At 42.7% G+C, this 14290-nt stretch overlaps 1 protein-coding gene across 1 annotated transcript in view; it reads left to right on the plus strand.

The window, feature by feature from the left end:
- Positions 1-14290, plus strand: part of Atxn2 (ataxin 2) — an 82402-nt gene that overhangs the window by 65789 nt on the left and 2323 nt on the right. The window contains exons 19-22 of the mRNA XM_051176591.1: positions 4624-4808; positions 5622-5754; positions 8894-8947; positions 13580-13725. Coding sequence (XP_051032548.1) covers positions 4624-4808; positions 5622-5754; positions 8894-8947; positions 13580-13725 — 518 coding nt within the window. The remainder of the gene's footprint in view (positions 1-4623; positions 4809-5621; positions 5755-8893; positions 8948-13579; positions 13726-14290) is intronic.

A 14290-nucleotide genomic window follows, 5' to 3' on the forward strand; every position in this document is an offset into this window, starting at 1 on the left:
AGTGTGTAACTCATTCTCCTTTATAGTCCTGTTACTGCAATAGCTGTCCTGCTTCCCCCCCCCCCCCCTTTAAAATAAAAGTATTTTGTTGCTGGGTTGTGGCTGTAGTGACAAAAGCCTTTAATCTCAGCACATGGGAGGCAGAGACAGCTGAATCTTTGAGTTCGAGGCCAGTCTGGTCCACAGAGCAGGTTCCTGGATGGCCAGGGTTACACAGAGAAGCCCTGTCTCAAAAAAAGAGGTTGTCCCCCACCCCCCAAGGAATTAATATTGATGTTTCCAACTAAGAATAATATTGCAATTTTTAAAATTTTAATCTTTATTTTTGTTTTATGTGTATGGGTGTTTTGTCTACATGTATGTCTCTGTATTATATGTATGTGTAGTACCTGCAGAAGCCAGAAGAAGGCATCAGATCCCCTTGGGACTGGAGTTACTGGTAGTACCCAGCTTTTTCCATTGTGCTGTAGATCTGATATCAGGTCTTACTGTTTGCACAACAGGTACTTTATAGACTGAGCCACTTCCCTGCATTCCTCTTTTTAGTTTTTGAGATAGTCTCCCAAAGTCTACACTGGCTATGAACTAGCTATGAAGACTAAGATGACCTTGAACTTCTGATCCTTCTGTCTCTACTTTCCAAATCCTGGGATTATAGTTGGTCAGCACTAGGACTAGTTTAGATATCTCTATGATGAAATGAAATCTTCCTCTCTGTGTGTGTGTGTGTGTGTGTGTGTGTGTGTGTGTGTGTGTGTGTGTGTGTGTGTGTGTGTGGTTTTCTCGAGGTTGAGAGCAGTTGCTTAACAAATTTCTTAAGTTGGGGTGGGGCAGGGAGGAGATAGCACATGCTGGAAGTTGCTTGAAGAGGCTAAAAGAGGATGTCAGATTCCATAGAGCTGGAGGGTTTTTTTGGGGTTTGGTTTGGTTTTTTGAGGCAGGGTTTCTCTTGTGTAGCCCTGGCTGTCCTGGAACTCACTCTGTCAACCAAGCTGGCCTTATACTGACAGATCTGCCTGCCTCTGCTTCCCTAGTGCTGGGTGGGATTAAAGTCATGCACTACCACCACCCAACAAGTGTGGGTTTTTGTTTTTTTTTTTCCTCCAAACAATTTATTTTTATTTTATTTGCATTGGTGTTTGCTTGTATGTATATCTGTGTAAGGGTGTCTGATCTTGGAATTATAAACAATTGTTAGCTGTCACATGGTGCTGGGAATTGAACCTGGGTCCTCTAGGAGAGCCATCACTGAGCCATCTCTCCAGCCCCCAACAAGTGCTTTCTAATTTTTTTTTTAAGTCTCACAGCCAAGACTTTTAACCACAGACCTTTCCATCTCTCCCACCCCACCCCTCAGTTTATTTATTTTACTTTTTTTTTGTTTGTTTTTTCGACATAGGGATTTTCTGTATAACAGTCCTGGCTGTCCTGGAACTCACTCTGTAGACCAGGCTGGCCTCAAACTCACAGAGAACCGCCTGTCTCTGCCTCTGGGATTAAAGGCATGCACCCTCATTGACCAGCTATTTAACTTTTTGAAGATTCATTTTCATGTATTTGTTTTCCCTGGTCATTTGTATGTGCACCAAGGTCTCAAGAGGGTATTGGAGTCCGGGAAGTGAGTTGTAGGTAGCTGTGAGCTGCCCTGTTGTTCTGTGTAGGAGCAGCACAATGCTGACTCTGAGTCTTCTCCCTGCCCCTGCTCACAGATTTCATTACTGCTTTTGCCCTTTGGTTTTTTTTCCCCCTTTGTATCCTTTGTAAGTATGGTGAATGCATTGTTTAAATTGTTTCCACATCTGAATCTTGCTGATCGAATCCTTGGGCAGTATTTGTTTAAAGGAGTCTTTCGTGTCTTCCAACCCTGGGAATTGGCATTACTACATAATAGTAATTTCTAGGACAAAGCTGGGGAAATCTTACACGCACGCACATGCGCGCACACACACACACACACGCGCGCGCGCGCGCGCGCACGGTATTTCTGAGAATTTCGCCCAGAGCCTCATGTATGGTGGTCAAAGCACAGAGAAGGAGAAAGGGAAGGGAGAGTAGAAGTCATTGAGGTTGTACAGGGTAGACCTGCACTCTGTCTCAGTGTTCCAGGTCATCTTGAGCTACATGAGAGATCCTTTACCTACCCCTTCATTTATTTTTATTATTTATTTACTTTGCATGCCACATGCGTCCTGTAACTACTTCCTGTGTGTTGTACTACCATTTACCATTTAATGACCTGTTGTAGTCCCAGATCCAGTCATTCACTCACTAGGACTTGTGAGGTGATGGTACTTCTGTCATCCATCTTGGATTTCTAGCAGAAACTTCTGCTGCAAAGCTTTACATCATTAGACCTGTGGATTATCCTGAGGTAGATCTTACACAAACTACTTGCCAGGGCCTGTCTATCCTAGGACTCACTCTGTGGACCAGGCTAGCCTCTAATTTAGAAATCCACCTGCTTCTGTCTCCCCAGTGCTGGGATTAAAGATATGTGCATACACTGTCCATCGCCAGTGCCTGTTTTACAATGTCTCCAAAGTTTAAAAAAAAACAAAAAAACTATGTTGTATGCTTTGGGAATTTTATACTTGTTTTTCCAGCGAGCCTTTTTACCAGACTCTCAATAGAGTTAGAAATTAACCTGGTGACTGTCTCCCTTCATGGAGTTAAAAACTCAAGAATAACTTGTTCTGTGTAGAAATGAAGGATCCCAGCAGCATTCCCTCAGTTACTGCCTGTAAACTGTTCTAGAAACATCAGCAGTTTGTATCTTCTCAGTCAGAATTTAGAAAGTCCTTCAAATGCAGCTGTCTCTGCCTGTTTGTTTACTGCATCCTTACAGATCTGCACTGCTACTGAACAAACTGAGGTGCTGGACAAATGTATTTCAAATCTCTTTCAAATATACAAAATGCTGGCTGGTTAAAATTCCACAAACCATACAGAGATTTTTTTTTTTCTTACATGACAGTGGAATCTTTGCATAAAACCACCTCAATTTCCCCTCACCATAAATCACATTTACGTTTTATGCATCCTGTGAGATTGGTGGATTTATGTTTGAAAATGTACCAGCAGAGAATTAACATAAAGTAGATCACATACATATCTCTGTTTTGTTTAAGATAGTCATTGAGTCTACTCTGGCCTCTAATTCTCTGTGGAGCCTCGACTGTCTTGGCTTTCCTGGAACTCTGTAGACCAACCGAACTCACAGAGATACACTTGCCTCTGCCTCCCAAGGGTTGGGATTATAGGTGTTCACCACCAGCCTTGTATTTCTGCAGTGGGGAGAAATCCCTTGTGAACTGGGGTTACTCATTGACATTCGCTATATCCTAGTAGGAGCATTCCTCTTATCTTGATTATGATGACTAAAAAGGTCTCCAGATACTGCTATATGGTCTCTGTTGGGCAAAATTGCTCCTAATTAAAAGCCATCGATGTCAAAGAGTTTAAGTGTGGTCCATGTAAAGTGTAACCTAAGATGCATATACATTCAGTTTTGTAGAAACCACTACAGCCAAATAAATAAATAGAACATATTTTGTGGGGGTTGGCTATACATTTATTTTTTAAGGCACCTTTTAACATGGGGACTGTCAGTGTTATGTTGGGGAAAAATTCGTTACTGTTTTCATTTTTCTAGTTTACTTTCTAAATAGATAAAATATAAATCTACAGTAGTCATTAAATGTCAGCCAACATTTTAAAATATTGAAAATAATAAATACATAGGCATTAATAGTTGTTTTAATTCTGTTGACCCAGTAACAAGTCATGTTATATGTTGTTGGTGCCATACCCCTCATGAGGTATGCAGTTCCTCCCTTCAGTTAACATGACACCAGAAACAGATCTGACAGTTACAACTGATAAATATGCATTTGTGGGAGGAAAGGCACAGCTAACTCACGGCACGTTTGTGAGCACTACACAGAGACCCTCTTACCTCCTGGGCGTTAGATTAAAGGTGTACCCAGCTCTTATGTGACATTTATCTGGAAAAGCAATTTTTGTAGGAATACGGAAGACATGCAGGGGAAAGAGATGCTATTAGAAATCTACTTGGTGTACTTGGTGGTGTGATTGATGTTGTATGAAACAGAGAGCTGGGCTGAGAGTGTAGCTCAGTGGTTGAGCCGTTGTTTAACATTCCAGAGAGTCTAAACATTATGACTGACAAAATAAAACAGGTTGGAAAGTGAAGAAGTAGTAGGTATTGGATTTGTATTGGCTTTTTTTGTTTGCCATTATTTGTTTTTTCTTCTGAAATAAACTTTTCATGCCCTTCTCATAAAACACATGATAAAATATGGAATATCAGACAATCCCTGTGGTCCCCTGCCTCCCCCAGCCTGATACTATGTCTTATGTTAGAGATAAAAGCCAGGTGAAGAGAAGACCACTTGACCAGGTAAACTCTGAAGGGTGAGTTGCATTCCTGAGATTGAGAGTAGAAGTCTAGAGTGGCTGGAGGTGGGTAGGAGCTGTGTGAGATGGCTATTAAGAAACAGGATCAGTATCAAATCCCACAGAGCCTTGTACACCACATAAGTACATGCATTGTGCTGAGGAGGTTTCATTTCCTAGTAATGTGTTTCTTTTTCTTTCCTGCAGTACCAAATATGCCCCAGCAGCGACAAGACCAGCATCATCAAAGCACCATGATGCACCCTGCCTCAGCAGCAGGCCCGCCCATTGTAGCCACCCCGCCCGCTTACTCCACTCAGTACGTTGCATATAGCCCTCAGCAGTTTCCCAGTCAGCCTCTAGTTCAGCATGTGCCGCATTATCAGTCTCAGGTAAGGCCAGGAGGGCCTCGCTTATTGTAACTCCTTAGAGAGTTACAACATCTCGTTCCAACTGTTCATATAGTTAGGTAGTTTTGGGCTTTGTTTTATGGTATTAGATGCTTAAGGAGTTGGGAGCTTTCATTGCAAGTTACAATTATAATAAATTTTTAGATTTATACTTTATTCTACATGTATGATTATTTTGCCTGCATGTATATTCGTGACTGGTGCACTGGAAGCCAGGTGGGGAGGTGGCTTGTGATGCTTTTGTACAAGGGTGTCCAATACCCATTTCTGGTGGCTCACAACCACCTGTAACTATTTCAGAGATCTGACACCCTCCTTTGATCTCCATGGACACCTACACACATACAGTACACAGATAAGTAGGCACATGCTCATATACATAAAATAAGCATATCATAAATTTAAAAAAAAATAAAGAATTTCAAAAGGATGCATCCAGTGAAAACTTGAGAACTCTGAAGTGTTTCTGGGAACCATGAAGGTAGGGATTGGAACTAACTAGGCTGGAGTAATGGTTCAGAGGAGCGTGTCCTGCTTTTGAGAAAACCTAGGATTGGTTCCCAGCGCCCACATAGCAGCTCACAGCCCCCTGTAACTCCACATTCAGGGGAGCTGATGCCTTATTCTGGCCTCTTCAAGCAATAACACAGACATGAGTGCATGTGCGCGCGCACACACACACACACACACACACACACACACACACACACACACACACTGAATCTTTAGAAAAAGAATAACTAAAACCCACACGGTATAAGCTTCTTTTCTTTCTTTCTTTTTGTCTAAACACAGCATCCTCATGTGTACAGCCCTGTCATACAGGGTAATGCCAGAATGATGGCACCACCAGCACATGCACAGCCTGGTTTAGTATCTTCCTCGGCAACTCAGTTCGGGGCCCATGAGCAGACGCATGCGATGTATGGTAGGAAACATTTTATTGTCTTTTCTGTGTGTCTGACTGTACTTGTTTTAAAGCTCTGAAAAGCTACTTTGTTTAGGAATAGTTTGAGAGAGATGTGGTGGTGTGACCAAATGTACTAGCCTCTGGGGTTGGGGTGGGGACTGACATGGGAGGAGCACTTAAGCCCAGGCCTTAGAGACCAGCCTGGGCAACACAGAGACTCTACCTCAGAAACAAGAAGTAAAAGTAACCTGACTCTGACATTCAGAGTCTTACAATCTATTTCTGCTTTGTACCTAGTTCCTCTGTCTTGACTTGTTTCTCCTTTAAAAAATGATGACATGTGCCAGGAGGGACACACCTTTAATCTTAGCACTTGGGAGGCAGAGGCAGGCCTAGTCTACATAGTAAATTCCATGACGGCAAGCTCTACATAGTGAGACCCTGTTTCAGAAGGAAAAATATAGTAATGACGTAATAGAGAACGTCCTTCCTTTCTGCCTGGGTCATTCATTGTACTCACTCTGCCTAAGCCTTGCAGGAAAAGGTGTACCATCCTTCTTCCTTTCACTTCTTATCACGTATCTGCGTTTTAACAGCACACCTGGAATTACTACCAGCTTTAAATGACACTGTGACAGATTTAACATTATTTTCATAGTGGCAGTTCAGCGTTTGTGGAATATTACATGGGTATTGCTTATTCATTCAAAGTAAGAACTTTATTGACTGAGCCATCTGCCTAACACCCCAAGGATTGCTTATTCATACAATTGAGAAGTGTACATTTAGGACTAAGATTATAAGTGTGTGCAGCTGTACAGACATTGTTTTGTAGTTGTTTTAGTCTGATGCCTTAAATGAGCATATGCAGGGCAGTTATGTTTATAGCTCTGATAAATACTTGCTTGATCCTTTTTGATGGTTGTAACTTTGTTGGCTGATTAAGACTAGGATTGGGCACAAGACTAGGGTTGGGTAATTTGTAACTACACACATGCACTTGAGCTAATGCACACCTGCCACTGGAACTCATTAGTAGTTAGGATATACACCATGGAAAACATTTGCCTTTTAAAAATTCTGAAGTCTGCTTGTTCCACATTAATAATTAGGAGTTTTCAATTATTATTGCTATATTTTGCACTAGATGTTTAGAATTAAAAATAGGGCAATTGCTGTGCTTTCAAGAAGTCCATCTGTATTTCTGGCATGGTGAGCATGTATATATCTCAGCCTGTGGATGCCAGGAAAAAAGGAGGATCAGAAGTTCAGAGACCAGTCTGGGTGGCATAGAAAACCCTATCTCAAATACAAGTCCCCCTGTTATTTGATGTATAAAGTGACAGACTGGCCCGGTTCCTCTTTTCATCATGATGTGTCCTTTAGTGTGTGTTCCCTGGAACTTGTATGGAAAGACTCTGGAGATCCTCTTGCTGGCTTTCCTGCAGCGGGCATGCTTCCCCAAAGTTTCCAGCTTGTTAAAGGCTTGGTTTACAAGCTGGTTAGATTGTGGACACTTGTGGTTACTGCATGTTCAGCAGAGCGCTTCTCCCCTCCTGTCTTCTGGCATGCCCCCATTGAATTACGAGGGAACTCTGGAGCTGAAGTTTACAGTGCAGCCCTGCAGAAGCACCCTGCTTGTAGGCAAGTGGGACTGGTCATCTGGGTTTGCGTTGATCATACAGCTAAGTTTGTCAGTACACCTTGCCAGTAATTTCAGTTAGTTTGGTTCTTCCTCTGGTCAGTTATGCCAAAATACTGTTTGAAAACTGTTGTATGGGAATGCTAGTTTTATGTTCATTTCCTTTGAAAAGTATGTATTTTATATAACTCAAGAAATCAGATGCTTGAATTACATTAACTTCTAGATAACTGCAGATTTTGTGACGTGGTGCTTTGCCCCAGTTGTTAATGCTAATTTCACATTTCCTTTTTGTTCCTTTTTGTTGGTGGTTACTGGTACAGTCAAGGCAAGGGCCTTCATGATAAGGAGACTATATCACATATAACCTTGTACTCTTCTGTTTTGTTTTTTTTGAGACAGGGTTTCTCTGTATTGTTTTGGAGCCTGTCCTGGAACTAGCTCTTGTAGACCAGGCTGGCCTCAAACTCACAGAGATCCATCTGCCTCTGCCTCCCGAGTGCTGGGATTAAAGGGGTGTGCCACCACTGCCCAGCTAACCTTGTACTCTTTTAAGAAAGGACTTTAGTTAGCACCTCATCATGCTACCTGTGCCCTCCTAAGAAGTGACTTTAACTTCTGCCTCTTCATATCCAGGCTCCTGCTCTTCTGAGTTCATATTCCACCAATGGTTTCATTTTCAGAAACAATGCTAAGGCCTAACTGACAGGTCGGCCAGAAGAACAGAATGTGCACCTCCTCTTTCCACCTCCACTTTCCTGAAAAGACAGCGACTCTTTATTTAGCTCTGGCTAGCCTGGAACTTGATATGTAGACCAGGCTGTCCTTAAACTCCCCGAGATCTACTTGCCTCTGCCTTCCAAGTGCTGAGATGAGCGGTGTGCACAGCCACACCTGGCTAAATATTTTTAATGTGTGGTTCAATGCAAATACTTTTTTAAGTACAATAAACAGAAATAAAATATCTCATCTGTCTGCCTGACAACCACTTGTTAATGTTGGTATGCATTCTCCCAGGTGCTCTAATGATGCACTTTTATACAGACACATTTTAGTAAAAAATGGTATAATGTATTTACATTTTTATATCGAACCTGCATGTTCAGCAGAGCCAGGGGCCTGTGATGACATATATGCTACTATAGAAAATTGTGTATCATGGATTTGCTTAAGTATTGCATTATCTTGGTACATTGTTTATATATCAAGGCTGTTTGATGGATGCCATGTTGATCTTTTTATTAGTTAATGGTTCTGTATCAGATAATAATCTTACTCTTTTTATTTAAACAAGTCAGCATGCGGACTTGCTCCCTCAGTACAGAAGGGAAGCCTTCCAGTTGAGTCCTGTTGGCTTGTAAATCTCTGCAGCAATGCTTATTTACAGTGCTGGTCACCCCCGGTCAAAACGAACCGTGCGTGAATACAAAAGATCACTGAATGTATCGGCCTTTCCAGAGCACCAGGAATGCACACCTCAAGAGGCTAATTTACCTTTCTATTTCCCAAATTCAGCATGTCCCAAATTACCATACAACAAGGAGACAAGCCCTTCTTTCTACTTTGCCAGTGAGTTGGGTTTTTTATACTAATTTTAATTTACACAGTAAACACTAAAGGATACATTTTAAAGAGTATTTTCCTTCTGCTAGACAGAATCAAAGTATGCATGTTGGGTCTGGGGATGTGGCTCAGTGGTAGAGTACTTGCCCTAGCATGCACTAGATCCTGAATCCATTCCCTAGTATGGAAACAAAAACAAAAAACTTGTAGCTGTGTTTGTATAATTCAGAGTTTTGACAGAAGAATTTGCCCATTTAATAAGGTTGGGGACAAAGAAAGACTGAGCTATTTCAGGAAGCAAGTTTTTGCATACAAAGCAAGAGTGTAGCTGTGTAGAAACACCATATGTTTTTCTCACTCAGGAAAACTTTCTGAACAACTAATACTATTTTATATACAAACTTAGTATACAGCTAAAAGCATTAGTTTTGTTGTGACCTGGCATGACAGATAAGTGTCCTCACTGGGGTTCCTATAGCAAAGGATGGATGAAGGTAGTACTTATAGAGGCAGACCTGTCTTGTCTGTCTTTGCGTGACTGGAGGCTTAGAGTACTTGGAGCAGATATGGTAGGGGTGACTAGAGTTCCCTTCAGCATGAGAAGGCCTCTGGAAGCACAGGCCTCGAGGCTAACAGTATGAGGTCCAGGCTGCCTACTTCCCCAAGTGAACTTGGTGTATGGATTTTGTCCGTTTTGGTCATCTTTGGTAGTAGAGACCCTTGAGAAAGATGTGCTGCTGATGTTACTTCATATGAAGCATGAGTTCTAGAGAACACTGAGGAACTAATTTTTGGGTTAATTGGAATGACTACTAATCATCAGATACAGGGTTTTGGAAATATTTTGACCTTAAATTTTTATCAATTGTGCCAAGCCTTGGTATCCAAATTAAGTTGCCAGTTTTTAGTGTCGGGGATAAGTTAACAAATGGAGTCCTTTATGTTCTTGGGAAAGCAGTCTTGTTGACTGTACTGTGAGGAGGGCTCTAAGGACACAGTTTGAGGTCTCAAAATGCAGTTATCCTCATCATCCTGCTGTCTGTCTCTGGTACGGTCACTTTCCTGTAAATGGCCAAAAGGTCTTTAATCATCATCCCTGAGCACTAAACAGCCTGAGCATAGCTTCCTCCTGGAAGGAGCCACCACTAAAGCCACAGCAACCAGTAGGGCTTTAGTCACCACTGCCTTCTACTGCAGTAGAAGTCTCTTGACTGCTGCTTCGCTTCGCTTTGGTTTGGTTAGTTGTCTCTTAACCCCTTCCCCTCCTAAAATTTCCTTCTTTGAGTGGTATCCCCCTTTTGGAATTAGTGTTGGAGTTGGAGAATCATGCTCTGCTAGTTTTCAGTGTTGTTTTCCAATGCTGATGATTACCAATAACTTGTGCAACCAAGGTGAAAATAACAGAATCTATTTACAGATTGAACATGTGGCCCTGTGGACTGAATGTAGTTAATTTAAAAAAAAAAAATGACTAATGGCAATTTATAATTTTAAATATGTATATAAAGAAACAGTTTGCCTCACCTTGCCCAGCTCTCATAAGGCTGCCCAAGCCTTGTAAGCAGTGGGTTAGTTAGTGAATACCCATTTCAGAGCTTCTGAGAGGATTCAGTCTTTTTAACTTCCCAGGTAGTTAACCGTAGAGCAGAAACCATTAATCCTTCTTTAGCTGAAGCCCTTGTTCTCCAGTCTCCCTGAACTGTGCTCTTATGTACCATGCTCTGCTTCCTTCACCCATCTCGGCTCTTTAAGCTCTTCTCCCTCTCCCTGCTTTGTGTCACTCTTAACTCTGCTGCTAAGTGGGTACCTGTGTGAGGTCCCATTTCCCTAGTTCTCGCTTTGTAGCAAGGGGAAAAGTTACTCTCTAAGGTGCTTGTTTTAGACTTTGAGGCAGAAAATAAGCAGATGAAAACATTTCTAGTGATGCTTGTGAACGTGATGTCTGCAGCTTTATTGTGCTTCTCATAGCTCTGGCTTTTACTTCTAAGGAGTTGTTACTTGGTGTTTAGGAGGAAGGTGATCTCTGTTTCAGTCTGGGGCTTTTATAGACAAAGATTGTGTGGATTCAGCCATTTTGAGATCCTTACACTGCAGAGATATTGTTAAAATGAATAGTGGGCCTGGAGAGACCGCTCAGTCAGTGTTAAGAGCACTAGCTACTCTTGTAAGAGGACCCAGGTTTGGTTCCCAGCACCCACATGGCTGCTCACAACCATCTATAACTCCAGTTCCAAGGGATCCAGTGCACTCTTCTGGTCTCTGTGGGCACTGCATACATGTATTGCACAAACTTACTTATATACAGGCAAAATACATGCATGTAGTAAAACTAAATCTTTTCAAAAGATGTGTATATATAGGGCCTGCAAGTTGGCTCAATGATGCAAACTCACTGTTTGTGTAACCTTGGCAACTGGAGTTCCAGAATCCACAAAAATGCAGAAGGAGAAAACCAGCTCTTCTGGCTACCACATGAAAGCCGTGTCATGTTCTCCACTCCCACCCTTGGTAGACACACACACACACACACACACCAATAATAATAATTTTTAAGGTTTTTAAGTGCATAGTTAAAGTTGGCATAATGTATGTCTTGCCTATTGAAAAAGCTAAAGCAGGAAGTTTGGTTGAGCCTACGAGTTTGGAGCTAGTCAGGCAATGTAGCAAGACCTTGTATATGAAAATAAATCAAAACTGGATATGGTAGCAAAATCATAACCCATCATGTGAGAAGCTACATTCTCTTAGAAGTTCAAGGTCATCCTGAGCTACATAATGAGTTTGAACTACATAATGAGAATTGAAGGCTCCATTAGGCCCCTCCTATAAGTTTTACAAACATGGCTAAGGGTGTTAATTTTGTGGTAGACTTGTACTTAGTGTGCAGGATGCTCTGGCTTCAATCCTCAGCATAAAATGTGAGGTAGTAGTAAAGTTATTTCATCCTGGCTGAGTATGTATGGTTTGATGTAGTCAGGAGGATGGTGGGCTCCAGGCCAACTTGGGAAATAAATGAAAGAAAAAGAAGAGAGTAAAAAATCTTAATTTTTTTTCTTTTTTACAGATGGCAATATCCAGACTTTTACATTTTTCCAATTGACTGATTTAGTTGTGAGACTTGAACATGATCACTTTTACTGCAAGTGGCTGTGTTTCCATGGTGAAGGCAGTGCAGCATTGCCTAGAGCTTCCTTCAGAGTTATCTGTTGTTTCCCCTTCTGTTCTTGAGCTGGAATTCAGGGCTTTCTGGTCACAGCTCTGCCTGGAGTGGTACCTCCACACCTTTTCCTTTTCTTGTTTATGTTGTGGAAACTTAGGAATGAATTACTAATGAAATTTCAGACCGCTTGAGCTTCTCTACCAACCATCTTTATGACATCCTGTCAGTAGAATTTGAGTTTCTGTCCCTTGGTTGGATTGCTACAAAGGAAACAATAAACAATGAGTGTGGTTTTCCCATTGCCATGTCTGTTGGCTCTTAGAGTCTGGGAAGCTTGACCGGGGTCTAAACAACCACCTCCATCAGTCTAACCCGGATACTGAGGAACACTGGTGACAGCTGTGGCTTTGGTGGTCTGGTGCACAGGTCATCCCAGCTCTGACATTTCTGCTTTGCCCTCTGAAATGCATTCACCATTGAAGACCACACTATTGGGAAGAGAGTGCCCTGCACTGTGACACATCTCAGGACTGTTTATTGTCCATGACCCTCTGTACCACTGAGGTGGTATACAGCCAGAGTCCTCCATGCTGGCCATTGTCAGGATCTTTGCTGACTCTTATTTTTGCTTCTCTGCCACGTTCCATGTTTGCTGACGTATTATCTAAAGAGCATGAATGTGGTGTGACAGCTTGGCTGTGAAGGGGTAAGGGTCTGGTGCTGGTAGACCTATGACTTGAGAGCACTTTATTTTCTGCTTGCTGTTAAGTTTGAACCCATGAGCTATCCAGAGCCACAGAAGCAGTGAGTGAGGCCTTCCCAGGCTTTTCATGCTCAACCTGCTGTTGAGGTTTGCCTGATACTTGATCTTGTTTGGTACCAAGGTGGGGCCTATACCACATGGATAAAGAGCTGCCTTTGGGTCTTTTGTCTTTATGATCACATTAGGATCACCATGTTTCCTTTGGTGTTACTCTAGCAAACAGGATAGGGTGGGCTGTTTCATGTTCCAGGATTTATTAGGAGCTCCTCAGTAGGAATTAGGAGTGGGATGGATGCTTTGACTGACATGGCAATGACCTTGTCCTTACCACCCAGCTTCACTGATGTGGGCACTGAAGACTTTAGGACAGTAGCATGGTGAGGATAGCCAGATGATGGACAGGCTGCACCTGCCTTCATGTAAGCCAGAGTGACTTTTGGAGTTGTTTCTGCCTCCAAGAGAAATGGGACTATTTTTTGTAAATTCAAGTTAAGTGGATGTTAATGTATCATGTGAGCTAAATGCTGATCTTGTGAAGCAGAGCAGAGCCCTTGTATCTGTTTTCCAGTCTCTGATGTAAATGGGTGCAAACAGTGCCAGTGGCATGCATGGTTTTACATTGTAGTGGTCGTGAAAGCATTCAGTGAGGCATAGCAGGCTGGCATTGGTCATCAGCATGTATCAACTGTATACATTCCTTTTCCTTTTGCCTCAGTTTCCACGGGCTCCCTTGCTCAGCAGTATGCACATCCTAATGCTACCCTGCATCCACATACACCCCATCCTCAGCCTTCGGCTACTCCCACTGGACAGCAACAAAGCCAGCATGGTGGAAGTCATCCTGCACCCAGCCCTGTTCAGGTAAGGAGAGTGTGGCCTGTACATGCCCTGCTGCTTCCTTGTCCTGCCACTTACAAGTCTGTGTGATCAGCAGGTGTGAGGCAGCCATCCTTATGTAGCTTCAGGGGAGGCCTTGGAAGTGTCAAGTAAGCCATACCCTAAGGGTACGTGCTGGAAACACGAGTGTGGAAAAGCTATTTTAGCTTAAAGTTCTTTGTTAAGTCTAAAGAACTGCCTGGAATTCCTGAAGCCACTCAATAATGCGCTTCTCCCCCCCTCCCCTCCTACACCCCCCCCCACCCCCAGTGTAGTAGTTCTGACTATCCTAGAACTCATTTTGTAGACCATACTGGCCTCAAACTCAACACAGATCTGCCTGTGCCTCCCAAGTGCTGGGGATTAGAGGTGTGTGCCGCCGCTGACACCACTGAGCTGCCTGTTGGCTTCTTTATTCAGCTTAGCTAGTGGGGCAGTTGATAGCCTGGCATCTTGTCAGTTGCTTCACCTCTGCTTGTTTGTACCTGTGACTGCCAGGCTGAGACTGGGGCTTGAGAACCCAGGAAAGACCATCTGGACAGGAGATGCC

The sequence above is a fragment of the Phodopus roborovskii genome, unplaced genomic scaffold, assembly GCF_943737965.1.
Source record: "Phodopus roborovskii unplaced genomic scaffold, PHOROB, whole genome shotgun sequence".
Taxonomy (NCBI): Eukaryota; Metazoa; Chordata; class Mammalia; order Rodentia; family Cricetidae; genus Phodopus; species Phodopus roborovskii.